Source organism: Elephas maximus, chromosome 21 (assembly GCF_024166365.1).
Source record: "Elephas maximus indicus isolate mEleMax1 chromosome 21, mEleMax1 primary haplotype, whole genome shotgun sequence".
Taxonomy (NCBI): domain Eukaryota; kingdom Metazoa; phylum Chordata; class Mammalia; order Proboscidea; family Elephantidae; genus Elephas; species Elephas maximus.
The window spans coordinates 33,560,919-33,586,188 of NC_064839.1; the positions used below are offsets into that span (position 1 = coordinate 33,560,919).

The 25,270-nt window shown below is 58.5% G+C and overlaps 5 protein-coding genes across 19 annotated transcripts; 3 read left to right on the forward strand and 2 right to left on the reverse strand.

Moving 5' to 3' along the window:
• Positions 1–1,309: 1,309 nt before the first annotated feature.
• B3GNT9 (UDP-GlcNAc:betaGal beta-1,3-N-acetylglucosaminyltransferase 9) lies at positions 1,310–3,250 on the reverse strand. Of its 2 annotated transcripts, none has more exons than XM_049864229.1 (2): positions 3,084–3,250; positions 1,310–2,761 (listed from the first exon to the last, which is right to left on the reverse strand). In XM_049864229.1, the coding sequence occupies exon 2, from the start codon at positions 2,733–2,735 to the stop codon at positions 1,524–1,526; it is 1,212 nt and encodes a 403-aa protein (XP_049720186.1). In that variant the 5' UTR covers positions 2,736–2,761; positions 3,084–3,250; the 3' UTR covers positions 1,310–1,523. The 2 variants fall into 2 exon arrangements, with proteins under 2 accessions (XP_049720186.1, XP_049720185.1); XM_049864228.1 differs by having other exon boundaries at positions 3,015–3,250.
• A 2,850-nt stretch (positions 3,251–6,100) lies between these two features.
• On the reverse strand, positions 6,101–16,189 carry TRADD (TNFRSF1A associated via death domain). Of its 5 annotated transcripts, none has more exons than XM_049864098.1 (5): positions 16,107–16,189; positions 8,404–8,562; positions 7,326–7,603; positions 7,051–7,243; positions 6,101–6,911 (listed from the first exon to the last, which is right to left on the reverse strand). In XM_049864098.1, exons 2-5 carry the CDS (start codon positions 8,552–8,554, stop codon positions 6,601–6,603), a joined length of 933 nt encoding a protein of 310 aa, XP_049720055.1. In that variant the 5' UTR covers positions 8,555–8,562; positions 16,107–16,189; the 3' UTR covers positions 6,101–6,600. The 5 variants fall into 5 exon arrangements, with proteins under 5 accessions (XP_049720055.1, XP_049720054.1, XP_049720052.1 ...); XM_049864097.1 differs by lacking the exon at positions 16,107–16,189 and adding an exon at positions 12,632–13,790; XM_049864095.1 differs by lacking the exon at positions 16,107–16,189 and adding an exon at positions 11,533–11,684.
• Positions 13,807–15,529, forward strand: FBXL8 (F-box and leucine rich repeat protein 8). Its single transcript, XM_049864092.1, has 2 exons — positions 13,807–13,958; positions 14,556–15,529. Exons 1-2 carry the CDS (start codon positions 13,807–13,809, stop codon positions 15,526–15,528), a joined length of 1,125 nt encoding a protein of 374 aa, XP_049720049.1. The 3' UTR covers position 15,529.
• Positions 15,804–21,520, forward strand: HSF4 (heat shock transcription factor 4). Of its 6 annotated transcripts, none has more exons than XM_049864088.1 (13): positions 15,804–15,891; positions 17,139–17,247; positions 17,340–17,467; positions 17,558–17,682; positions 17,931–18,006; positions 18,192–18,256; positions 18,755–18,854; positions 19,072–19,199; positions 19,317–19,544; positions 20,085–20,190; positions 20,291–20,356; positions 20,561–20,630; positions 20,933–21,520. In XM_049864088.1, the coding sequence occupies exons 2-13, from the start codon at positions 17,217–17,219 to the stop codon at positions 21,082–21,084; spliced, it is 1,275 nt and encodes a 424-aa protein (XP_049720045.1). In that variant the 5' UTR covers positions 15,804–15,891; positions 17,139–17,216; the 3' UTR covers positions 21,085–21,520. The 6 variants fall into 6 exon arrangements, 5 of the variants coding, with proteins under 5 accessions (XP_049720045.1, XP_049720046.1, XP_049720041.1 ...); XR_007514641.1 differs by lacking the exon at positions 15,804–15,891 and adding an exon at positions 16,312–16,526 and having other exon boundaries at positions 20,535–20,630; positions 20,933–21,020; XM_049864089.1 differs by lacking the exon at positions 15,804–15,891 and adding an exon at positions 16,312–16,526 and having other exon boundaries at positions 19,046–19,199; positions 19,421–19,544.
• Positions 21,521–21,700: 180 nt separating this feature from the next.
• Positions 21,701–25,259, forward strand: NOL3 (nucleolar protein 3). Of its 5 annotated transcripts, none has more exons than XM_049864100.1 (4): positions 23,927–24,086; positions 24,191–24,493; positions 24,666–25,020; positions 25,100–25,259. In XM_049864100.1, coding segments are annotated over exons 1-4 (714 nt in total). In that variant the 5' UTR covers positions 23,927–24,031; the 3' UTR covers positions 25,101–25,259. The 5 variants fall into 5 exon arrangements, with proteins under 5 accessions (XP_049720060.1, XP_049720059.1, XP_049720057.1 ...); XM_049864101.1 differs by having other exon boundaries at positions 23,929–24,086; positions 24,666–24,989; positions 25,100–25,258; XM_049864103.1 differs by lacking the exon at positions 23,927–24,086 and adding an exon at positions 21,701–21,787 and having other exon boundaries at positions 24,666–25,259.
• Positions 25,260–25,270: the final 11 nt, after the last annotated feature.

The window sequence follows — 25,270 nt, forward strand, 5'->3', positions numbered from 1 at the left end:
GTTTCCATTCTGTTTGCCTCTTTTATTTGATGCCAAAGTTTTAGCCAAAGACATCTTCCTTCCTTTGGTGTGTTTCAGCATTCTTTTCTGCACTGTGGGCTGGCTCCCCGCTGCTGCCTTGGGCAGTGTCCCCTGGCCAGGCCTCTGGGGGCTCAAGGAGGGTCTGTTCGGTCTCTTCATGGGTCTTGCTAAGGAAAGTAGCATATGTGCTTTAAAAATATTAACCTTTTGAAAAGAATTGAGGAGAGAAATAGATAATTTTATCCCATTTTTAATATTTTGGTCTAGCAACTTGTGATACATAGATGACAATTTTGTGAGTTTTTCAAGTGTGTGTACAGATTTTTGTAAATATGATTCTTTTGTAATTAACTCATGTACAGCCTCATCCTGTATAGTCTAGTGATGAATGCGCAGGGGACCTGCCCCAGGCTTCTGTGGTTCCTGGGCCAACAGCCCAGGGCTGTTGTGGCACTCCCATGACTTTATGACTTGACTGTGGTGTCTTCCCATGTGGACCGTGGCCTGGCCAGAGACTCCCACACATCCCATCAGGGGCAGCCAGGACTGTTCCATCCACCTTCCTCATCTCTATCCTTACCCGCCCCAATAAAGCACCTATGCCCTGAGCAACTGCCCACCATGTGCTGTTGCTGGGATGTTTATACTAAAATAAGTGTGATGGTGTTAGTTTTTTGTTGAGAAAGGGGAGTTAAAGAATATGGGAAATTTTATGGAAGAGGAGTTTTAGGGGAAAAACAGTCCTTGGCTCTACAGCCTCCAGCAGGAGACTGGCATAATTGTGTGGGTGGAGGTTCTTGTGTCATGGGTAATTGGGGATGGGGAAAGACTAGGTGGGACCAGGCACTCAGTAGACCCTGTGTGTGGGGCTCCATCCTTCATGTGTCAGCCAGACCAGAACCCAGGAGGGGTTGGGTCCAGGAAAGCAGACTTCAAGATGGGGAGAGCTAAAGACCTGGACACAGCTGGGAATCCAATTTGGAGGGACAGGGAGGAAGCACAACTTGTGCCTTCAGGTTGAGTGGTGGCAGGATGGTGCCAGCTGAATGAGGGCTGAGGCCAGGCCCCCCACACCTCCAGGTGGGTCAGCCTTGAGAAAGGCCTCCCCTGCATCATCCCAGGGGTTCCAAACCAAGGAATAAGCATGGCACAGGAGCACCCCGCCACCCATCCGCAGTACACACCTACTTAACTGGGAAGACTAAACACGGGTCCGCCACCTCATCCCTGACTATCTCAGGGGGTTGCCGTTAGACTGGTCCCAGACCAACTCCCTGCAGAGTGGGCCAGCAGGAGCCAAGTTCAACCTCCATTCTTAGGACTCTGTGGAGACTACACCGTAGTATCTCGTGGCCAGATCCCAAACTCCCCTCCTTCCTGGAAAAGAACCACATAGACCGCAATAACCCACCAATCTGGAAAACCCCTTCCAGCCTCCACCCACTCCATCCTGGGTCTGAGTTCAGGGACCTTGCGCCATGCCCTTGGGCAGTAATGGGTGGCTAGGGGCCCCATCGGAAGGGCCCTGCAGCGGCAGGGCGCGGATGCGCACAGGCTGGCCCGCGCGGCCCGTGCAGCAGGCGCCACATAAGCCAGATGTCAGCGGCTGAGAGCCCGTGCACCAGGACCAACTCTCGGTAAAAGCAGGGGTCGAAGGTGCGCAGGTGTGGCGCAGCAGAAGGCCGGGGGATACCAAAAGTGCGGAAAGCGGGGTGAGGCTCGGGTGTGAGCTGCAGGCGCTGAAGACACATGCCCAGAAAGACGTCGTCGATGGGGAAGAGCTCAACCTGTGCGCAAGCACCTGCCAGGCGGTGCAATGTGGCCCCCGAAAGGACGAAGCCACCGCCACCTGCGTACGCCGGGTAGACTGGCAGGCCGTACACAGCCTCGGGGATGTAGTACTTGCTGTCCCGCGCGCGGATTGGCCGAGCTTGCATAATCACGTCACCTGCAAGCAGGTCCTGTGCTGGGTCCCTCGGCGCCAGGAATTCCAGCAGGTTTCCCACGTGCACAAATACGTCGGCATCACCCTTAAAAACGAAGCGCACGTCGGGGCAGAAGGCTGAGGCCCAGGCCAGGAAGTGGATCTCCTTGAGCGTTAGATTGAAGAAAGTGTCGTCGAAGGCCCAGAGAAGGATGTCCGCGTAGGCACGGCTCTCAGCGCGCAGCAGGGCGCGCCAATGCGCTCGCGTGCCCTCTTCTTCAGCGTCAGCCCCGTTCACGCCCGCGCCCCTGGGCACGCCCAGCAAGAACACACGGCGCACGAGCGCCCCCTGCACTCGGCCCTCTGCACCCCACGTTTGGCGCACGGCTTGGCGCCGCTCGAAATCTGCAGCAACCGACTTAACAGCGATGAGTAGGTCGGGTGTGCCGCCGGGTGCGCCATCGCCGCGACACTTGTGCGGCTGGTTAATGAGCAGCGGGAAGCGCCGCTGGTCCTTGGCGCGCAGGTAGCGGCCGAAGTCAAAGGGTCCCGTGGGCGTGGGCGGTGCCGGTGTGTCCCCTTCGTAGGCCAAGAGGGCTGTGCCCTCGTCTGGTGCCTGGAATGCACGGGGCACTGAGCTGGGCCTCCGCACCTCCTTCCCTACTGGCGGTCTCGGAGCGCTCGTCGTCGGGGCCGCGCCGTCGCGCTGCACGTAGAGCAGGAGGCCAAGGGCGGCGCCAAGGACCAGCGTGAGCGCCGCGTCCCCGCGTAGGCGCAGCCTCCGACGCATGTCGGCGTGGCCGGCGCCGGCGCCCCCTGCGGAGAGACGCAGTCAGGGGCTCTCAAGGCGGGAGCTTGGCAGGGGCTCCTGGACCCGCCTCCCCGAAGGAAGGGGGCGGAGGCTACGCTCCAGGGGTCTCCACCTCCGCTCGTTCGACTCGGGGCCCTGATACACCCTCCGGAAAAGGAGAAAGTTCCAACCCCCCACCTTCAGCCCCGGCCCAGACCAGTGTCCCCAGGCCCGGAATGGGAGACGCAGGGAGCCTCGGCCCAACTCTCCCGGCCGCACCTCCCTCTTTGGGGCCCCAGCTCTTCATTCCTCCCTCCGCAAGCCGGTCCCTGGGATCCAGACACTCACGCCGGGGCCTCCGGGGCTCAGCGCGGGGTCCTAGGGGCGGCCATGGACGGGGCCTGGGCCAAATGCAGCGTTGGCAGGAAGGGGGGGCCCGGGGCCGCTGCCACGTGACTCTCCAGCTGTGCGCGCCGGGACATCTGGAGCTCAGCTCCGCCCAAGCGCCGGGAGGGCAGTCTCCGAGTGGAGGCCAAACTCTGAGAGGGATCCTCCTCACGGATCGACTCTAGTTGGGAAGGCTCAACTGAAAGAAGCTTCTCCAGAGTGGGGCGGGACCCGTGCTGCCAGGAGCCCTCAGGCATCGATTTGGCCGCAATGCCGGCGGGGTCGGACCTTCGGAGATCGTGTCAGTTCACCGCAGCTCTGGTTCTGTCAGCCAGGGCACATAACTGCCCCTGGTACACACAGCCGCCTCCTTACTCCAGGCGCTGTCGTGCTCCCTACCAGACACACACACACAACAGTACAGTCAATTCTCACAGCCCTGGCAGGGGTTCTCTTTGCTCATGTCCAGGTGGGGACACTGCTTCTCAGAATCACACAGGTATAAAAGAGCAATACCCCAGGTCTTCTGAAATTAAGTCCAGGACTCTTTTTTCTGTCCTTCCTTGGCCCTCTCCCCATCCACCCACTGGGATACATGACAGTGGGCCAATCTTGTTTACTTTAACTTCATAGGCAATCACTTCAATCTTTCTCCCCGGGGGCTAAGGGATCCCCGGGGCAGACCCAGGTCTGGCTCTGGGCCCTAGTCCCCAGTGCCCCAGACCAGCATAGCCTCCTGAAGGTGGAAGTGACCATGCCTGGACCTCTACAGGCCAGATTGGGCTGACAGGGACTGGTTCAGCTCGTGAAATGGGCCAGTAAGCAAAGGGTTTGATCTGGAACCCAGGTGGGCAGAGAGGTGCCTTGGAGATTGTGGACCCAGTCCTTGCCTAGCTCTGCTGTCACTTCTCTCTCCCTCGAACTCAGGACCTCCAGGTTCCAGCCTATATATACAGTGGGCTCTGAAGTAGATAACCCCTACCCCCAGGTCTCAGAGGACAGGCTACTGGAACCAGCAATGCTATCCAGCGCCATCCTCTTCCCAGAGGCTGTGCCTGCCCCTCTGAAGACTTCTTCCCACCAATGTTCTTTCTGAAAAAGTCAACCCTGCATCCGGAGCCTGTCCTGTTCACAGACTTCTCAGGAGACCTCTACACTGGCTTTCCCTACTACCTCACCTCTTACTCCTTCCTGTCATCTGGCTTCTGTCCTATGGCAGCAGGCGGCCCCACCCTCCACCCAACTGACAAAAGCAGAAACTCTGGGGCCCTTTCACCCCACCCATCATCCAGTGTCACCAGGCCTGTTCATTTTCCTCCTAAAGAGGTTTTGGTGTTCATTCTCTTCCCTCTATCTCTGCTCCCACTCTCACAGCCTCTCTCTCTCTCTGTGCATCCTCACCATCCTCCCAGACTCAACTCCTGAAATCCTTCAAAGGCTTCTCACTGTCACTGCTTTAGGATAAAATCCAAACTTTGTAAGATGGCTGTTATGGATTGAATTGTGTCCCCCCAAAATATCTGTCGACTTGGCTGGGTCATGATTCCTAGTATTGTGTGATTGTCTGCCATTTTGTCTCTGATGTGATTTCCCTATGTATTGTGGATTCTGTCACTATGCTGTGGTGAGATGGATTAGTGGCAGTAATATTGATGAGATCTACAGGATTGGACAGTGTTTTAGGTCAGCCATTTTTGGAATGTAGGGGAGAGAAGCAAGCAGAGAGACAGGTGAACCTCATACCACCAAGAAAACAGTGCCAGAAGCAGAGTACATCCTTTGGACGTGAGGTTTCTGCGCTGAGATTCTCTCAGACCAAAGGAAGACTGAAGACAAGGACCTTCCTCCAGAGCCTACAGAGAGAGAAAGCCTTCCCCTGGAGCTGGCACCCTGAATTCAGACTTCTAGCCTATTGGACTGTGAGAGAATAAACTTCTCTTTGTTAAAGCCATCCACTTGTGGTATTTCTGTTACAGCAGCACTAGATGACTAAGACAATGGCTAACCCCCAACCCACCCCATCGCTGTTGAGTCGATTCCGACTCATAGCGACCCTATAGGACAGAGTAGAACTGCCCCAAAGTGTTTGCAAGGAGTGGCTGTTGGATTCACACTGCCGACTTTTTGGTTAGCAGCCAAGCTCTTAACCATTTCACCACCAGGGCTCGGATGAATAACCAAACCCATGCTATCTGCCTTCCCTACTCACCAAATGGTTTCTCAGGAAATCCTCCCACCTCCAGATCCAACCTCTCTATAAACTTTCTGTTCTTCTAACATCCCTCCCTCAAGACCTCACCTGAAGCTGACTGTGCCCAAAACATTGCCCTTCTCCTACCACCCCCCTTACTCACACTCATATCTCCTCCAGGAAGCATCCCCGGTCCCTGCCTTGGATAGGTCCCTCCTCAGTGCCCCCATAACTCTTTGTACTTCTTACATCAAAAAACAAGTTACAAACCACAGCCTCATCTACCCTGAGATGAGAATTAGGTGGTGCCTGGCTACCACTATAGATGGAGCCTGATAGAAGGGGAGAAAAATGTGGAACAGAGCCTCAAATTCCTAAAAAAAAAAAGCAGACCTACTGAACTGGAGACTGAATGACTCCCCAGAACTATTGGCCCTGAGATACTCTTCAAACCTGGAACCAAAACTAACCACTGAGGTCACCTTTTAGCTAAATAACCAATTAGCTCCAAAAATAATATCACCCGTAAGTACTATGCTCCTTTAAAAAATCACCCTTATGAGACCAAACGGTCAACAATTACTTTAAAACAAAGATAAGAATGTAAGGGGAAAGGGAAACAAGATTAATGGGAATGGAACAACCAGAACAGAAAAAATGAAAATGTTCACGCATTGTGAAGAATATTATCCATGTCACGAACAACTTGTACAGAAATTGTTGAATGGAAATCTAAAATGCTGTGTAAACGTTCACTGAAAACACAATAAAAATTTTTAAAATGGGTTACATTTTATTACTTTTGCTTAATTTTGGGGGTCCCATACTGAGTGTGAGCTGGAGGCAGGCAAGACTCCTGTATCTTGCTCAACAAGTGTTTGCGGCAACCAGGAAGACGCCTAGGACACAGCAGGGGCCTAAAGAGTAACCGTTCAATGAGCGAAGAGGTAAGGACTGGCCACAGCTCCTCTTCTGACGTGGAGGAGGGCAAGGCAGACCCCACAGCAGGTCCCCCACACCCATTCCTTTCCTAGTATCTGGGGCGGCATTCCCAATGGTGTACCCCAGCAAGCTTGGTGGGCCCTTCGCTTGTCCAGCCCTGGGGAAGTCGGTCCACTCTGCCCCAGCAGCTCCAGCATATAGGCCAAGAGGAGTTTTATGTGCGGTCTCGGAATCCCATGGATGGGCAGGGGTCAGCAGTAGCAGCAGAAGGGAGCCTAGAGACATCAAGGTGCTCCAAGCCCTGACTGGGCGCTTGACAGACGGCCCCTTCCCTGGGTACTGGGCCTAAACTAGGCGGCCATCGGGATCCGCCAGGCCCAGCAAGTCCTCCGCCAGGCTGGTGAGCTCGTTCTCCTCCAGCGCCTCCACCAGGCGTTGCAGCGTGGCGCGGCGGCCCTCGGCCTGGACGAAGCGCCGCAGTAGCTGGAAGGCCTGCTCGTACAGCCCGTCACGCTCGTACTCATAGGCCAGAGAATCCAGGGCCGGGTCCCGCAGCGCTCGGCAGCCCCGCTGCAGCGAGCGCCCCACCTTGCGCCATTTGAGCCCCACTGAGCGAGCGAACGTCTGCTGGTCCTGTAGGTTCAGTGGCCGGTTCACTGCAGGAGGAGTGGGGAGGCAGATTGAGCGTGGGGGACCCCAGAGCCTGTCCCCTCCCCAGCCCCTGCCTACTAGACCCAGACCACGTTCCTCACAAACTCCATCCTCCTGGCGACCATGTCTCTCCGCGGGCCTCACCTATGGGCTGACCCTGGAACAGAAAAGTCTGGCCAGATCGCGGCGGTGGCTTCTCCTCCGACGGGGAGGGTGCCTGGGACTGCAAGGGGGCCGGAGTCGCCTCCTCCTTGTCACCCTGATCCCCGGAGCCGCACGTCAGATTCCGGAGCGCATCCTCCAGTTCAGACAGCTCTTCGTCCCGCAGCCGGTCGGGCTAAGAAGGAGAGTGCGTTGTCGGTGGGGGTCTGGTCCGTGGATCCCCGCCCGACCCCACCCCGGTCCCAGCCCGGCCGCACCTTCTGGGCAAAGATGCAGTTCAAGCACCGCTCCTCGTCAGGCAGTAAAGTGTCCAGCCGCTCAGCGCCAGCGCGCAGCTCCAGATGCAATCGCACGGAGTTCAGGGCAAGCGCCGCCGCCAAGCACCTCTGCAGCGCGGCGCGCAACGCCCCCTCGCGGTAGGCGCGGAGAAAGCGGTCGCACGGCTGACGTCCGCAGAAACGCAGCTGCAAGATCAGCTGCGGGTCGCTGCGGTGGATCTTAAGCATTTGTAGTTGGTCCGGGCTCCCGCCGCTCTCTGCGGAGGTGGGCAGTCAGGTGCCGGGCGGTCCCTACGCGGGGCCGTTCTCCGAACGTCGGGCACAAGGTTGCCCCAGAGCACCCAGTTGAGAAACAAAATTGGGAAGCAAAAAGTAACAACCCAGAATAAAGACCAGGCCTACCCCAAGACAAAGTGGGTACCTCTCACCCCATCTCTGAAGCCCCAGATGAGGGTGGGCAAATGGGACATGGGGAGGAATACTGCAGCACAGGGGTGTGTGCCCTGGGCAAGGAGTCTGAGTAGGCGGCTGGTGGGGCGGGAAAGGGGCAGAAGTCTCGGGTCTTCTGCCTCCACCAAGTGCAGCTCCCGCTGCCCAGGAAGGAGAGGGGCTCTCGCCGCTCTGGGGCTGGGGCCGAACCCCCCAGCTGGCTTCAGCCTCCTGTGGTCTCTGCCCTGAGATGGGAAAGGGGGATCCGGAAGGGTAGGTACTGGGGAGGGGTCTTGAGCAAGAAGTGCTGCAGTGAGAGACGAAAAGAAGAGAGAGAGGCGCGATTAGTAGAAAGGAGTGAGCGGGCTGGTCGTGGAGGGAGAGGGAGAGTCGAGCAGGCGGAAGTTAACGCACAAACAGGCAGATCATCTACGGACACACAGGGCCTAATTAAGCAGAGAAGAAAGAGCCTATGCAGCCTGGGGTCTCCCTGCGGTCAAATCTCTTTCCTGCCGCCGCATTTTAGCCAGGCCCACCGAGTTGAGGAGGTGGGGCTTCAGCCCGTGGCCCCGCCCGCAAACGGTTGCCGCGCGCTTTTCCCTCTCCATCCTCGCGCTCACCCACGCACCTGCCAATGAGGTCCGCAGGGCGCTGTACACCGCCACCTTCTTCTGGGGGTGAGCGTAGGCATCTGACAGGATCACCTTGTCCACCGCAGACTCCACAAACAGGTATGCACTGCCCACCCACTCCTCGCATTCATTTGGCCCCGAGGCCATCTCAGCTCCTGAATATGCAATGAGGTTCCAAGTCACTCCTGAAAACAGCTTCATTCCTGGCCCAGGTGACTCCTCCAGTGCAGCCCCACAGGGCTGGCATCCTTGGGACGGGAAGTTCACCATCTCTCACAGGCAGCCCCTTGTGCACTGCACAGAGCCGAGTTGAGCCCAGCCTTGCAATGAGGTCTGTCCCTCCACTGTCTCTCAGAGAAAAAGCCCGGGGTCAGAGAGGCAGGAGAACAGAGTCACGATCCTACAGTGGAGGCGGGAGAACCTCTGCTCCCTCCTCAGACCAGTGAGTCTCTCTTACTCAAAACCAAAGCTGACAATTCAGAAGATATCATCCTGGATAGCGGCCATGTCCGGGCCTTGTCCTCAGCTTTAACTTGAGCCTCCAGGCGGCTCTCTCACGTGCACTCCCACTACACCTGTTCGTCCGCTTCCTGGCTTCACTTCCAAGGACACCTGTAGTTTGAGCCTGCCCAGGTTCTGTCTCACAACCCTGACAGAACTTGAGAGACTTCCCCAGTCCTCCTTCTCAACCAATGCGCCTACGTGTGATTTAGGAAACCATGGTGGCGACTAGTTAAGAGCTACGACTGCTAACCAAAAGGCTGGCAGTTCAAATCCACCAGGCGCTCCTTGGAAACTCTATGGGGCAGTTCTACTCTGTCCTATAGGGTCGCTGTGAGTCGGCCTCGACTCAAGGAGTTTGGTTTTTGGTTTAGGACTCAAGCTGAGCCAATCAAAATCAACCCTGCAACTTCGGCTGGACCAATAAGAAAAAGGCACTAGCTTCCCTTCCCTTGGGGCTGAAATGGTGGGAGGGGGCAGATCTCCTTTGCCATTGTTTGCTGGAGATCCTGGCTGAGAATGAAGCCTTCAGAGAGGGATACAGAGGTAAGAGATGTCGAGATGCACTCCTAACCACACAATGCTCCTGGATCTAGCTGTTCCTGAAGCCACTGCACCCTTGATTTTTCAGTTATGTGACCTAAACCATTCTTTTTTGTTCTAAAGTCGTTGGAACTGGGTTCTTGTCATATGCACTCAAATGGTTCTTTTACAGATCCTTTCCCTGTCCAGCCAAAGCAGGGCCTCTTAGCGCTACTATTTCCTCCTGTCAGCTTCTGACAAAAACCTAGGGGAGGGGGGAGGCCACTGAACTGACTCTTAGGTCAGTAGCCTCCCAGTCACTGCTCCATGAGGCAACAGATGGGGGAACTGCCCTACTGCTTCCTCCCCACCTCACCTGAAACCCATCCCACCCATTTCCTGGAAACATGGGCTCCAGATCTCACTTCCTGCCCATTAGTCACACTCCCTTACTCCTGGGTTTAGAGCAAGTACACATGATGGGTTAGGAGAGGTGCTGAGATCCAGCTGTGGGCATCCTGGATGTCAGTGCTCTGGCCCCAGCAGGCATCTATTTGCATGAGTAACAGGGAGCTTCAGAAGACAGGGTGCTGGGAGTTGCCAGGACCACAGCCTTGGACATGGTTGGGAAGGGGATAGAGATGCTGAGCTTAGAGCAAAGGCTGCAGCTCAGATCTGCTCCTGGACCCTAACCTGAGTGCAGTAACAGGTAGGCGCCCTCCAGCACCACCCAGACCCTGGCAAGAGAAGTGATACCTGGTGATGGTCCTACCCTGGATCTGAGCATAGGGGACAAGCCTCCTGGAGTCCCCTCCCCCCACAATCTTTTGGTAGAAAACATTAATACTTGTGTATTTACCCAAAACAATTATTAGGAAGTTAACATTGTTTATCTCTGTGGGGTGAGATTTGGGGTGATTTTGATTTTCTTTGTATTTACTAATATTTTCTGCTTTCTGTAAAATGGACACATTTCTTGTGTTAAAAAAGAAAAACAACTTCAAAATAAAGTAAGAAATTAATGGGGTAAGGTTCTGCAGGTGACAAGTGGGACCTAGAAGGGGAAACAAGTGAGACACCCTGGGGAACTTAGAGGGGTGGGGAAAGAGTGGAAACCTGTCCTTGAAACCTTTCCTCTTCTGCATCTTCCTAACCTCCAGACTTAGGACGGCTGCGGTCCCGCCCCAAAGGGTGGAAGCAGGGGCGGGACAGGGCCAGAGTCTGCCCATCAGACCTGCAAGGAGGCACAGGAGACCTGGAGGGGGCGGGGCTGCCTCATCACACTCACTAGGACTGTGCAGATGGGGAAGTCAAACAAGGCTGCAGGCTGGAGGTCGAGAGGGTCAGTTAACAGTGAAGAGACGGGGCCAGGGGCCCTCGACTCCCATTTTCACCTTGGCAACTCTTTCCCACGTGTCCTGCCACAGAAACCCGTCCTCGGGAAGCCCCGCGCCCCACCCACCGGGAGTCCGCCCCTCTTCAGGCCCCGCGGAGGATCCCCGTCTAAGTCCTGGGAACACTTAACTGGGCAGAGGCTGCGTGAGGCACGTGGGCACTGACCCAAGAAAATCTTCCCCGAGTACGAGGGGCCAGCCCGTCTTGGTGCCCCATCAACACAGCTTAACAGTCCTGGTAGCCCCATCTCCAGCCAGGTGGGTGGGTACAGCCTGCGGGCATAGTCCCTAGTGGACTGAAAGACTGACTTCCCGCGCGCCCGTTACTCAGCTGCTTCGCTCCACACCTCTCAAGGGAAGCTTCCCTGACTCCCACTAACCACCCCGCCCCCCGCCCCACCATGCTGGGGGTGGGCACGTGCGACGGACTTGGGGGTCCTCGTTCACAAATCTGGTTAGAACCACCCCGCCCCTCCCTCTCACCCGCAAAGCCCTGCCGCCTCTTGAAAGCCCTAGGCCCGGTAAGAAACCTACGGAGGTCAGGGTCCATACCCCCTACTCCGCCTCCCACAGGAACAGCCCGATAGGCCACCACCACCAGTCCTGGGCAGCCGCGGGTGACAGTGACAGCCGCGCTCACGCTCCGGGGCCAGAATTCCGCCTCCGCTCCCACCGGCACTGGGGAGCCCACCCACCCTCCGCACTAACCTGGCCGCCTCGGCCCGGCCTAGGTTCCCACGCCCGCCCGGCTCCGCTCGGCCCGCGCCGCTTCCGGGTGTGCGCGGAGCCGCAGGGGCGGTGCCCCAGTCAGAGCCGCCTAGTCCGCCCTCTCCTCCTCTTACTCCCTCAGGCTCCTGGCGGGTCCAGTCCGCCTAGCTGTCCTCCGCAGCCATTCCCCTGCCTCCGAGCAGAGCCCACCTGGTCCGCTGAGGAGGTAAGACACCGGTACCTGAGGATAGACTGCAGGAAGCAGGAAGGGACTTCGGGAGATAGCCTTTCTTAAGAGGCTGGAAGGCCCCAGGGTAAGAGGTGCCCCGCCTCCTCCCGCGGAGGAATTGGGACAGACGGAAAAGGGGGCACCAAGTGGCGCCACCTGAGGACCAGAATATTGTGGTGCTCCCTCGGGGTCGTGTTCGTTGATCTCTTACTCCCTGGCACTCAGAATGGGGTACCTATGGGTCCCAGGTACAAGTCCAGCTGATGATAGCTGGAACCCCAGGCTATCAAACCCATTGCCGTCGAGTTGATTCCGACCATAATGACCCTAAAAGACTGAGTAGAACTGTCCCACAGGGTTTCCAAGGCTATAAATCTTTTACAGAAGCCAGACTGCCGTATTTTTTTCCCACGGAGAGGCTGGTGAGTTCCAACTGCCAGCCTTTCAGTTACCAACCGAGCGCTCAACCACTGCACCATCAGGGTTCAAATGGCGCAAATTCCAGGAGCGGGTTTTGCCTGGAAGATAAGGGAAACTGGAAACGACTGGCAAGTGGTGTGTTGTGTAAGCATTTGTTGTTAGGTGCCATCAGTCGGTCCCAACTCATTGCCCCCTTTTGTATAACAGGACGAAACGTTGCTCAATTTTACAGTAACCTTAAAATAAAACTGACAACTTCAAAGAGGACGCACACCCATCTCCCCTCCCCAAGGGCGGTGCTGTGAGGTAGGAGGGTCTGCGGAGATCTAGCCGGGCACCACCTGCCCAGCGGAAGCCAGGGCTGCTTGGGGTTCCGACTTGAACCCAGGGCCCCTCAGACCTCAGAGCCGTCAGCTCCAGAGCCCACAAGCTTTTCTCCGCCACGCCGACCTTTTCTAGGAAGTACCCGGGACGTTGCGCGGCGCAGGAAAGAGAACGAGCCTCACCACTCCGGGCGGATCCAGCTGTGCCCCGCCCGCGCCCCCGCTTCCTGATTGGCTCATGGTCCCTGCCAATTAAAAGTTTTATTTTAAAGCTCCCGCCCTGTTAACCCTGTAGTCACTAGAGATAGGACGTGACAAGCGCAGCATTTCTCAGCTAGGGGCCAGGGGATCCACTCCGCGCTTGCTGAAATGAAGATTCCCGGGTCCTACCCTTTCCGGAGAGCCTGACTCAGTAGGTGAGGCCGTGAAATCTGTATTGTGAACAAGCACCGGGGTGATGATTCTGATGCCCCCCCCCTCAGCCTGAGAGGCCCTCACTTCAATGGCCCTCCAGGCGGGCTTTGGACACAGTCCCATCCTGGTCCTCAAGATTGCTTTTGGGAGATGAGATCAGTGAGCCCCGGTAGACTAGTCTCGGCCTTCGAGTTGGGTCAGCTCTGAATGTGTGTGTAGGATGGCCTAAGGAGGAGGACTGGGGGAGAGGGAGAGTTGACTGGAGCTAGGCTAGCTGCCCTTCAACTTTCTCCAGGGAAGACTTTTTCTCCCAAGAAAGATCCAATAGCATCCTCCAGAGTCAGGGACCTAGGGTTCATCAGCTTCGCTCATAGGTTTGCATTCCTTCTAATACCGTATAAATGTGAATTTGTTCAACAAGTGAGAAAGTAGTTTAAAGGAGAGCCAGAAACACTTTGGAATCCCCGGGTGGTGTAAATCGTCCAAAAGTTTGGCAGTTCCAGTGTACCCAGAAGTACCTCGGAAGAAAGGCCTGGAGAAAATCCTACAGAGCACAATTCTACACATGGGGTTGCCATGAGTCAGCATTGACTCTGCGAGGCAACTGGCTGGAGACCCTTTGGCAGCCAAAGCCAATTTCATGGACCCGAGACCTTGGTTTAGTACTTGATTAAATGTTCTGCTGTCACTATCTTGAAATTCTTAATTTTTTAAACAAGGGGTCTTACATTTTCACTTTGCAGCGGAATCTGCAAATTGTGCAGCAGCTCTTGGGCAAAAAGCTTTTCTACACCCAGGCTGCGGTGTCGCCATCAACACCTTGGCCTTCCTGAGCTCAGGGACATCTCTCTTTCTCAGGCAGAAGCTACCCCCACCCTGTACCAGGCTATGGCTGAACCCAGAGCGCAGTTGCCTGAGGAGGTGCTGGCGCTCATCTTCCGCCACCTGTCCCTGCGGGATCGCGCCACCGCCGCTGGAGTCTGCCGGGCCTGGGCCGCCGCTGCCACCTACAGCACCGTGTGGCATGACACGAACGTCAGGTGAGCCGGCTGTTCCCTCTACTGCCGCCCTTTCACTCTCCTTGAGGGGTGTTTGATGCCGATCATCGGTGGAGATTCAGTGATTCCATATTAAAAAAGAAAATAATAATCTATTGACTGTTTACTATGTAACAGCCACTGTTCTAAGTGCCTTACAGATATTAACTCACTAAATCATCACGAAAATATTATGTGGTAGACAGGTGCTATCATCTCCGTTGTTCAGACAGAAAACTGAGGCAGAGAGATTTAATCACTTCCCGCAGGTCACTCGGAGTGGCGGAGAAGGTATTTTAATCTGGCCTGCCTCCCTAGAGACCACTGAGAAGGCCCGTTCCTAAGATATCCTTGGCTCTCCCAGCCAGGGTTTCAACCTGCGGCAGATGCAACCGATGTTTTCTAAAGGGTAGGGTGGGGATTCCTTCCTCGCAACAGAGGCTGTCTTTGTGTAACCTGACATGGTCCGGCCGAGGGATGTGTGTATCGGGGGTGGGAAGTGAGGATGGTAGCCGGAACCCAGGCTGAGTGGGGGATAGGGACTTCTTCCCCGATCTCCGGGGCTCCGCTGATACCTTTTCTGCACCGCTCTGACCTAAGTTGCGACTCTGAGCCGGAAGGCATGCTATCACCGTATCTGTCCTCCTGCCTGGACCACATCCACAATCTGCGTCTGGAATTTGAGCCATCGAGGGAGCCGAGCCGCCGGGCGGCCACAACGCTGCTGACGGCGCTGGCGGGCCATGCCCAGGGGTTACAAGGCCTGTGCCTGGAGTGCCACGGAGAGAAGCCTCTCTTTGACGCGGGCAGCGATGTCCTGGACGCGGTGCACGCCGTCTGCCAGGCTGCTCGCGCGCTGCGCCATCTGGACCTGCGGCGCTTGCCCTTCACGTTGGACGACGCGCTGGTTCTCCAGGTGGCACGCGGCTGCCCGGAACTCTGCAGCCTCTTCCTGGACAACTGCACTCTCGTGGGCAGCGTGGGGCCGGACTCCGTACTCAAGCTGCTGGTTGCCTGCCCGAGAGTGCGTGTCCTCGGCCTGCACCTTGCCAGCCTGTCGCGCGCCACCCTTGAGGCGTTAGCTGCGCCGGACCGCGCGCCTTTCGCGCTCTTGGCCCTGAGGTGCGCGTCTCCCGAAGACGCGCGCGCGCCAGCACTGCCCGACGAGGCCTGGGCTGCACTGCGCCACCGCCATCCGGGGCTGGCCGTGGAGCTGGAGTTAGAGCCCGCGCTGTCTGCCGACACCGTGAGGCGCGTACTCCAGCCTTCAGTACCAGTGACTGCGCTGCGCCTCAACCTTTCGGGCGATACCATAGGCCCCGTGCGCTTCGCAGCGCACCACTACGCGGCAAACCTGCGCGCGGTGGAAGTGCGCGCCGCCGCCTCGGCCGAACTGGACGCTGCCCTGGAGGAGCTGGCGACGCGCTGCGCGGGCCTGCGCGAGGTACATTGCTTCTGCGTGGTGCGGCCCGCCGTTCTGGGCGCCTTCCGCTCGCACTGCCCGCGCCTGCGCAGCTACACGCTCAAACTAACGCGCGAGCCGCATCCCTGGCGGCCCACGTTGGTGGCGTGATGAAACAACGCCCGCCTTCCGGCAGAAGTGCGGCCTCTGGGACGCTGTTTGGGGGGCCCAGGAACACCCCAACTGCTAGCCCCTTCCTTCGGGGTTCTGTTACCTTCTGTGCCTCTCGGAGATTGGGGCCTGTGGGATGGCATTGGGACCAGTCCGGGGCGTCCAGAGCACGCCTGGGGCTCTCAATCTCTACAGACGCCCCGCTGTGTCCCGGGCGTAGTGGGGTCACCCTCCCCTAGCCCCACCCCTCTGCGGACTCTGTGCTAGCTCCGCGGCTTGGACTCCGGGACAGGGAGGGCACTGGTCGGGACTCAGGGGTGAGAGTGCAATAAAGTATTGAAGAATCTCTGCGTCCTGTCAAAGGTGAGATCGGCTCTGAGCGGGGAAGGCGCGGAGGCCGGAGAAGCTGTCTTGGCAGGAGTTGGAGGGGTCCGACCCCTGAGGCCCAATGCGGGAATCAGGGACGGGACACTCGCACTTTTAGAGTGACAACGCCCCAGCATTCAGTGGGAAGGAGCCCGTTCCCTCTCTCCCTATCCTACCTCCCCCCCTCCCCGCCCCGCCCTGTGGGGCTTCACCATGTCCACCGACTTCTTCCAGAAAACAAGGCCGGGTCCAGGCGATTTCTCAAGCCGGTCTGGGAAGGGTGGGCACTCGAACCCGTATCTCCACACTACACACATCTAATCCCAGCCTTCCCTTTCTGTCTGCTGGTGCGGAGGCCGCGGTCTGAGCCCCGCCCCGCGGGTTCGCACGTGGCCCCCGCCTGACCCGGCGCCCGGAGGCGGAGTAGGGCCGAGCGGGCAACAAACGCAGCACTTTCCGCGGCTTTGACGAGCCCGCGGCGGCCGGGCTCTGAGCGGTGTGACTGCGCTATGCAGGAAGCGCTAGCCCCACTGCCGGCGGAGCCGGGCCCCAGCCCCGTGCCTGCCTTTCTCGGGAAGCTGTGGGCTTTGGTGGGCGACCCGGGCACCGACCACCTGATCCGCTGGAGCCCGGTGAGGGCTGGGACCCCGGGACTCCCCCAGGGGCCCCCGGGGTCCCTCCACCTCAGTGAACACCCACGCCCACTCAACCCCCTTATGGGACGGGGCTGTGGGTCCTTCGATTCTTTGGTCTGGGGCACTTACTTCACCTTGGAGGAAGTGTACAAGAGGGGGGGTAAGGCGGCTGCCTCCGGGGCCAAGAGAGGGGTAGGAGCTTCCTAGGGACCTAGAGCCCAAGAGATAGTTGAAGTTATTTAGTTCCCACTCCTCCCCATCTGGGAGATGGGAAAACAAAGCCAGGAGAAGGAACGGGCTGACTCAGGTCTGGGACCCGTCTGGTGCTGGAATCTGGGGCTGGCCTCTGTTCCAAAGCAGACCCCTTTCAGAGAGCTGAGTGCGGAGTCGGGGTCCGTCTGGGGATGGGGACCCACCGTGCCCTCCCCAGGCTGGGCCACAGAGTCGGTTCTCGCCTGGCTGGGTTCCCACGTCCCCGGGAGCGGCAGGTCGGGTCCCCAGAGTGAGTGAGAATGTGTGCGCTTATCTGGAAGCGGGCCTGGCCGGGGCGGGCACCGCTCACCGTGTCTGGTCTCCGCGGGCTCGATGGGTGGGCGGTGTTCTCCGCAGAGCGGAACCAGTTTCCTTGTAAGCGACCAGAACCGTTTCGCCAAGGAGGTGCTGCCCCAGTACTTCAAGCACAGCAACATGGCGAGCTTTGTGCGACAACTCAACATGTGTGAGTCCCTGGGCCGGGCGGGGAGTAGATGTGAGTGATGTGGTGTCCGGGAATGGACCGACTCACGCCCTCACGCCTCACTCTCTTGCCAGACGGTTTTCGGAAGGTGGTCAGCATCGAGCAGGGAGGCCTGCTCAGGCCAGAGCGCGACCACGTCGAGTTCCAGCACCCAAGCTTCGTGCGCGGTCATGAGCAGCTCCTGGAGCGCGTGCGGCGCAAGGTGGGAGCTGCCGTCAGGAGCCGGTGGAGGTGTTGGGACCGCAGGCCCTACTCTACACGACCTTGTCAGGACGGTGCCTGTTGCCCGCAGGTGCCCGCGCTGCGCGGCGACGACGGTCGCTGGCGCCCTGAAGACTTAGGGCGGCTGCTGAGCGAAGTGCAGTCTCTGAGGGGCGTGCAGGAGAGCACCGAGGCGCGGCTGCGCGAGCTCAGGCAGTGCGCGGGACAGGGGCGGGTGGGGCGGGTCTGGGAGGATGCAGGACCCTGGGCGGCTCTAGGCAGCCCCTTCCTCTCTCGGGCCTCAGTGCTCCCATCCGGAAAAATGGGCGGTACGGTGGAATTCTGTGGACTCTGTGGGATGAATGATCATTTGGGTGGTCCCGGATTCTGGGCCTGGCCATTCTTTGGCGGCGGGACTGGGCGAGCTCTCACCTGCTTCAATACATTCCCATCCGCTCCCCCAGGCAGAACGAAATCTTGTGGCGGGAGGTGGTGACGCTGCGGCAGAGCCAAGGGCAGCAGCACCGAGTCATTGGCAAGGTGTTCCTCAACCCCACCCCCACCCCCCACCCCTGCCTTCTCTCTCCTATTCCTCGACCCCCCTCCTGCCCTGGCTCACACCGGACCCCCAGCTCCCAAGTTAAGCCCCCTCCTTGCTCCCACTTGGAAGTGCCTTGTGAAGGGGGAATGGGCGGAGTATGAATTGACGTTTGCTTCCTTTTCAGCTGATCCAATGCCTCTTCGGGCCACTTCAGGCGGGGTCCACCAGCCCAGGAGCCAAAAGAAAGCTGTGAGAAAGCCAGGGAGGCTTACCCCCATTGCCCTACTTCCATGACCCTCCCCACCAGAGGCCCCCTACAGGGACCCCTTCTCCAGGAATCTTCATTCCCCCTCCCTACAGGATTCCTTATCCTATCAGCCCCCTCCCTACAGCAGGGACCTCTCTCCCCCCCCCAACCCTACCACCAGGTACCCCCACTCCAAGATGTCCCTGCTCCAAAACCTTATCCCCAGCTTCCCACCCAGTTGCCCCTTCCCTGTCATCCCAAAGTATCCCTCAGCAGAGGACCTGGGGCTCAAACCATGCTCCCCCCTCTCTGCTCTACCCCCAAAGGGCCCCCATCTCTGGGGGAGCCCCTTCTGCCTCCAGCATGTGACTGAGGCCCTGGCAACAGGCCTCTGCTCTGCTGACTTGGCTGCTGGGGCCTGAGGGAGGGAGGTGGAGGCTGAAGGGCATGGGGGCTGAGCCTGCCCTGCCCCCTGCCCATGCTTGGACTACCCTGCACAGGTCCCTGATGCTGGATGAGGGGAGCACATGCCCACCAGCTGCCAAATTCAGCTGTTCCCTGCCTGGTGCCCTCCTGCAGGACCCCTACTTTATCCAGTCAGTAAGTGTTCACTTCTCTCCTTCCCCAAGGGCACAGCTGGGCTTATAAGAAGCCTCCTCATTCTCCTTGTTCCCCCAAAAGAAGAGAAGGTGGAGGTCAGCCCTTTCCAGATCCAAGCTCCCCAGCATGGACTGAGCCTCGATCCCTCAGACCCTGTGAGGTTCTGGCTCTCCCTGTGGCTTGAGGTGAAGGGCTGGGCCTGGCCTTCTACTTGCAGCCACTCCCAGAAACCACCTCCAGCCTCAGCAGCCCCCACAGGTCCCGGGGACCCATCATTTCTGACATTCCTGAAGATTCCCCATCTCCAGAAGGGACCAGGCTTTCTCCCTCCAGTGGCGGTGGGAGGTATGGGGACAGGGGCTACCCTCTGGGGAGTGGAGGAGGGGCTGGCATCTGGGATGGCCCTGGGCATGGGGGGAGAGACCAGTGCCAGGGTCTGGTTGAAGCTTTTCTCTGGTGCAGGGAGAAGGGTCTGGCACTGCTCAAAGAAGAGCCGGCCAGCCCAGGGGGGAAAGTCGAGGCTGGGCTGGCCCTGGCCCCAAACGAGTGTGACTTCTGCGTGACAGCCCCCCCACTGCTGCCTGTGGCTGTGGTCCAGGCCATCTTGGAAGGGAAGGGGAGCTTCAGCCCTGAGGGGCCCAGGAATGCCCAGCAGCCTGAACCAAGGGGCCCCAGGGAGGTCCCTGACAGGTAAGCATAGCCTGTTTGTGACTGCGAACCCCATGTGGGCTACTTTTGCAGACAGAGCAGCACTTACCAGCTGGAGAAACTTTCCAACCTTCTCTGCCCCTTGGTGGCCCAGGGGAAGGTTAGGCACTTTGTCCATGATCCTGACCTGACTTCCCAGAGAGTGCTCCAAGGAGCACCGGCATCAGAGTCCCCTGGAAAGTTGGAAGCTTATTAAAATACAGAATTTCTGGCTCCTGTTCAGGTCAATCAACATCTCTGTGGAAGGACTCAGGAATTTGCATTTTAAACAAGTTCACTGAGGTGATCGTGATGTGCACAATAGTTTAAGAACCACTGGTATTGACACTTGCAGCATAGGGAGGGGACATTTCCCAAGACCCCGGCCCCACAACCCAAACCTCAGGCCCCAGGTAGGAGACCGAAGTACTCTCTATGAGTCCCTTGGAGACTCCTGTCCTAGTGTTTTCTAGGGTGGGGGTGGGGGAACCTAATGAGGGGATGGGTGGGCTCTGCAGGCCAACAACAGTTCTTTGTGCACAGGGAGTCTCTGGGCCTGGAGCGGGGGAGCCAAAGCCCAGAGGGTCTACTGCCTCCAATGCTCCTTCGGGGTACCCCAGAAAGTCTGGAGCCTGCAGGGCCCCTGGATGTGAGTACCCCTCCAGCCTGGGGCAGGGGCATAGGGTCCAGTAGGGCCTAGCTCTCTGTGCAGCTTGGGGAGGGCACCACTGACCCCAAGCTCCCCTCAGGTGCTGGGCCCCAGCCTCTCAAGTCGAGAGTGGACCCTGATGGACTTGGACATGGAGCTGTCCCTGGTAAGACAGGGGTGAGATTGGAAGACAAGGGCCTAGGGACTGCTGAATCAAGCCCTGTGGTCCATGGCTACTGCTCTCTCTGAGCCAAAGGCATGGCTGAGGAGGACTGCCCCAGAGTCCAGAGGATTCCCCAGCTCTCCTCTTTAGATCCCAGCACTCCCCTCCCCCCGCCCCACAGCTGCTTCCTGGGGTTCTCCCATGCAGATGCAGCCCTTGATTCCAGAGAGAGGTGCCGCTGAGCTGTCAGTCAAGGGGTTAAATTCACAGGGCCCAGGTAATGGTTGGGGTGACTCAGGGCCTGGGGGGAGGTCATGATTACTCTGAGTGATCATGATTTGGTGACTGGGCAAGTCTGTGTTTTGGAGGAAAGCCTTCTGAATTCAGGCTGTTCTGTAGAGAGAGACCCCAGCCACCCACCCACTCATCACTGGGTGAGAGTGGGGAGACTGTGAATAGATGTCCCATCCTAACTGTACCGAGGGCAGGGCGGGCAGGGAGGGCAGGGCGGTCCTTCTCCAAAGAAAGGAGGCGAATCTTTTTTTTTTTGTCTGCTGAGCTTGCCTCCACTCTTCCTAGGCAAGGATCCCACGCCCGGGAGGCCGCTCCTGCTGGATGTTCCGGCGGGTTTGGGAGGCCCAGCCCTCGGCCTGCCTGGGGCTTTAACCATTTATGGCACCCCCGAGAGCCGGGCCTCCTACCTGGGCCCAGGAACCAGTCCCTCTCCTTGAGAGCCCCTGCCTTCTGGAGCTGGCTGGGCCGAGGGACTGGTCCCAGGCAGCACGCCCCTCTCGGCTTCCTGGCGCCCCCTGGCGGAGGCTGAGCGAAGCCCGCGCTACTCGGCGGCCGCTCTCCATTCCCCCGCCTAGCCCTGCATATAAAACTGCATTTTTCTCAGTTTCTGGCCTCTTTTCTCTACCGACCAGGAAGCACAGAAGTCGTAGGTGGGGGGCGACTTTGCACTCGTAGAAGCGTCCAGATCTTAGGGTTTTAATAGAGGAACCCCCGATGCGGGTGTAGGTGCTTGGGGAGCCCGCCTCTAGCCCTCCTACCTAGGCCCTGATCCTGAGCTGATGAGCAATCGCTGAGACCTCCGGGAAGCGGGGTTTCTGGGTCAGACCCGACTCCGCAATGCATACGCTGTGTGACCCTAGACTGTTTTCTCTGAGCATCATCTGTGACACACAGAGAGGAGCGGTCGAGGAGAATATTGGTGTAAAGTGGGCCCTGGGCACGTGGGGCCGCGGGCCGAACTGTCCCTCCCCCTACCCCCCTCTGACTCATCTCCGGGCGCACACCCGGTGGGGAGAGAAAACAGACTACCGGCTCCCAGCAGCCCTGGCCGCCCCGCCCCCGGCGCAGCTGTTGTCCTCCCCCTCCCCGCGGCCCAGCATTTTCTGCACTGTCATCTCCTGCGTGACTGAGGCTCGACCCGTGAGTGGGGCCGCCCTGAGCGGACGGGACGGGGAGCCCCACCCCACTCAGCTGGAGGGAGGGAAGAGAAACTGAGATTAGGCTCTGAGGAGGTCGGTGAGCCCCGCCCCTCCGCAAGACTCTTAAACCCAGGGACTGGGTGGAGGAGAGGTAAGGGCATCCTTGCCGGCGCACATGCGCAAAGGCTCCCGCCGTTTCCCCAAGACCCTCGCTTGCAAGAGTATGCGCCGGGGCGAGGGAGGAACCGGGACCCTGCTGCTCTGCTTGCGCCTGGGGTCGCTTGGCGCTCCGGGAATAATCTGGCCTAGGATCTTGAAGGGCTGGCTCTGAGGCCAAAGGGCAGCGAGGTAGCTTCGGTGTTTCCTTCTGAGCAGTGAGGGCTATAGAGGAAGGGCTCCGACCAGAGGGGTCTCTGCTTCCCAGACAGGACAAAGGGCAGGACTTGGGGTAATGGGAGGAGGAGGCTAATAGGAAGGAGGGCAGGCCAGTCCAATCGCACCCTCCCTCCCTGTCCAGGGTAGATGCTGATCCCCTCTTCTCACTCCCCCAATGATTGAGGTCCGTCATTGGAAGCCCTCAGCTGAAGAGGGCAGAGGGTCTTCCTGTCACACAGTTCAGCGATGTCAGTTAACTAACTACACAGTGGTGGGGGTATATGGTGTTCCCTGGTGCTCGCAGAAGGAACCAATCGGCCTTTGGGAGACTTAGCACTGGAGTGGATAAGGGAACATTTGAGTCTTGGAAAATAGGTTCACCAGGTGGAGGGAGGGAAAAGGCATTCCAGACTTAAGGAACATCTGCACAGGCTCAGACGTGCCAGGGGCTTGGCAAGTTCTGGGAGCACTGAGTGGAAGAGGGAAGTGGGGAAAGGCCTAGCTCTGTGTGTGGGGGGTGGGGGAGTAGCTAGAGCAGCCAGGCCAGGTGGTCTGGTCTCTCTCTGATGAGCAGTGGAAGGTGGACAGCAGGTGGTTAGGGCTGACTTTCTGCCAGGCATTCAGGCTACATACAGCAAGTCAGATTCCAGCTCTGCCACTTGCTCTCTCTGTGCCTCTCTCATCTGTAAAACGGGAATGATAAATCCTAGGCTGTGGGGGTGACAGAGTGGGAGTGAGGTGCCCAGAGGGGCTGTTACAGGAAATGAGGCAATGATGGTGGGGCTGGGGGTGGGGGTGGCTGATAGAGACTCACTGAGAGATGGAGCAACAACACTTGTCATGGTTGAGACCGGAAGGGGGAGATGGGTAGTCCTAGTCTCTCTTCAGTGGCCTAGGGGAGGAGCTGACACTTCCATATGGCTAAGAGGGGTTAAATGATCAGCGGAGGCATTGGAGACAGTATAATACCAGGGGCTGGAGGGAGAGACCTGTAAGGCAGGATGGGGGCTAGGACCAAATTCTCTCTTCCCAACAAGGCCCAGATGCCTAGAACAAGGTAGAGGAGGGACCTCAAAGGGAGAAGGAGACCGGGGGGTGGGTGGCGACGAAACCAAGACAGGGAGGAAAACAGTAAAAGTTTGGGAAACATTTATCGGTAGCTTTTATCTGCTGGTCCCCGGAGATGCCAAGAAGCAAAGATGTCTGTGAGTCACTCCCAGACCAGTGGGGAGACAGTTGTGTCTCAGGTGATGTCAGGAAATCATGGTCAGAGCTGGGACTCAAGAGGATTCAGGTATTCCTGCTCAGGTATCAGGGAACCAGGAAGGACTAGGAGACCACATTGGGGGTTGCACCACAGTGGTGGTGTGGTGGGGGGCAGTGCAGGGGCTGGGCCTGGTCTGGAAAGATGACCTCAAGGTCAGAGTAAGGGCTCTGGACTTCTTCCAGCAAGTGAAAAGACTTTGGGTTTTGAATGCAGAGGGGAGAGTATGGAGGCAGAGAGCCCGGAGGGAGGATTCTGAAGAGACCAGACAAAGTAAGTGGTGGAGATGAGGAGATATTCAGCAGAGTGGAAAGGACCTGACAGAGAGCTGGGTGTGGGGTATCTGGGGTCAATCCTAGGTCTTTCTGTCTGTTGAAGCGGAGAAGCAAGTTTGGGAAAGAGAAAGGGGTCAGTTTGGATAAACTGGGTCTGAACCGATGGCGAGATTTGCGGCGGCGGCGGCGGAGGGTGGTGGGGAGCGCAGGTGGCTGGGGTTCAGGAAGTCCCGGTTGGGGAGAGAGGTGAGCGAGGCCACAGGTGACATTTAGAGAAACGGAAGAAGGGACAGGACAAAGCGGCCCAAAAGGCAGGAAGACAAGGAGCTCAATGCAGTGGCCTCCAGGTCCCGCGCAGCTGACGAACCTGGCTAGTCAAGGTCAAGGTGAATTTTGGCCCCAGCCTTGGCAGTTCACTGGAGCCCCGGGAGAGAGGTGAGGGGCGGGGGACCCCTGGCGCCCATTACCCCTCTCCCCCGTCACCATGCAGCCTGGACCATGGGCAACGCGCAGGAGCGGCCGTCGGAGACGATCGACCGCGAACGGAAACGCCTGGTAGAGACACTGCAGGCAGACTCCGGGCTGCTGCTGGACGCATTGCTGGCGCGGGGCGTGCTCACTGGGGCGGAGTACGAGGCGTTGGACGCTCTGCCTGATGCCGAGCGCAGGATGCGCCGGCTGTTGCTGCTGGTGCAGAGCAAGGGCGAGATCGCCTGCAACGAGCTACTGAGCTGTGCTCAGCGTACCGCGCGCGCACCTGACCCGGCTTGGGACTGGCAGCACGTGGGCCCTGGTGAGAGCTCGTGGGGCCGGGCCTAGGGCAGAGCAGGGGGCGGGGCGCGACCCGGGGGCGGGGCAAAAGCTAAGCCGGGGCCGGAGTTGTCTTCCAATGAGGAGTACCAGTGGCTGCAGAGGAAAGAGAGAAAGGGTAAATTGAGCCTGAGACACGCCCACCTCCGCCCCAGGTTACCGGGACCGCAGCTACGACCCTCCGTGCCCGGGCCACTGGATGCCTGAGACACCCGACTCGGGGACGGCATGCCCCGGACTGCCCAGAACTTCTGGCTGGGATGAGGCTGGGGGTCTCGAGGGCTCCGAAGCGGTGCAATCCCGGATCTCCGAGGACCCCAAGCCGGAGCTGGAAGCCGAGGCTTCTGAAGGGGCTGAGCTGGACCCAGAGCCCCAAATGAATCCGGAACCTGAACCAGAGGCAGAACCAGAGCCTGAATTGGAGCAAGAGCCCGACCCAGAGCCGGATCTTGACTGTGAGCCAGCGGATGAGTCCGAAGGTGTGGGACTGCCTAACCCGATGCCTGGCTGGTAGGAGGGCGTGGACTGGGAAGTGGAGGGCGGGCCCCACCTCACTGTCCACTCTCCCACATTACCTTGTGGATTCTAGATTCCTGAGGACCAGACCGCTGACCAGCCGTTTCCCACTGAAACCGGAAGGGACCTGGGATCGTGCCTAGGCTTGGTCGATGCCACTGAGACTCCTTGTGGCCGAGTGCCGCTGGAAGTAATAAACCCTGGAGGGTCGGCCTGGGCTCTCTCCATCATTCTGGCTCTATGC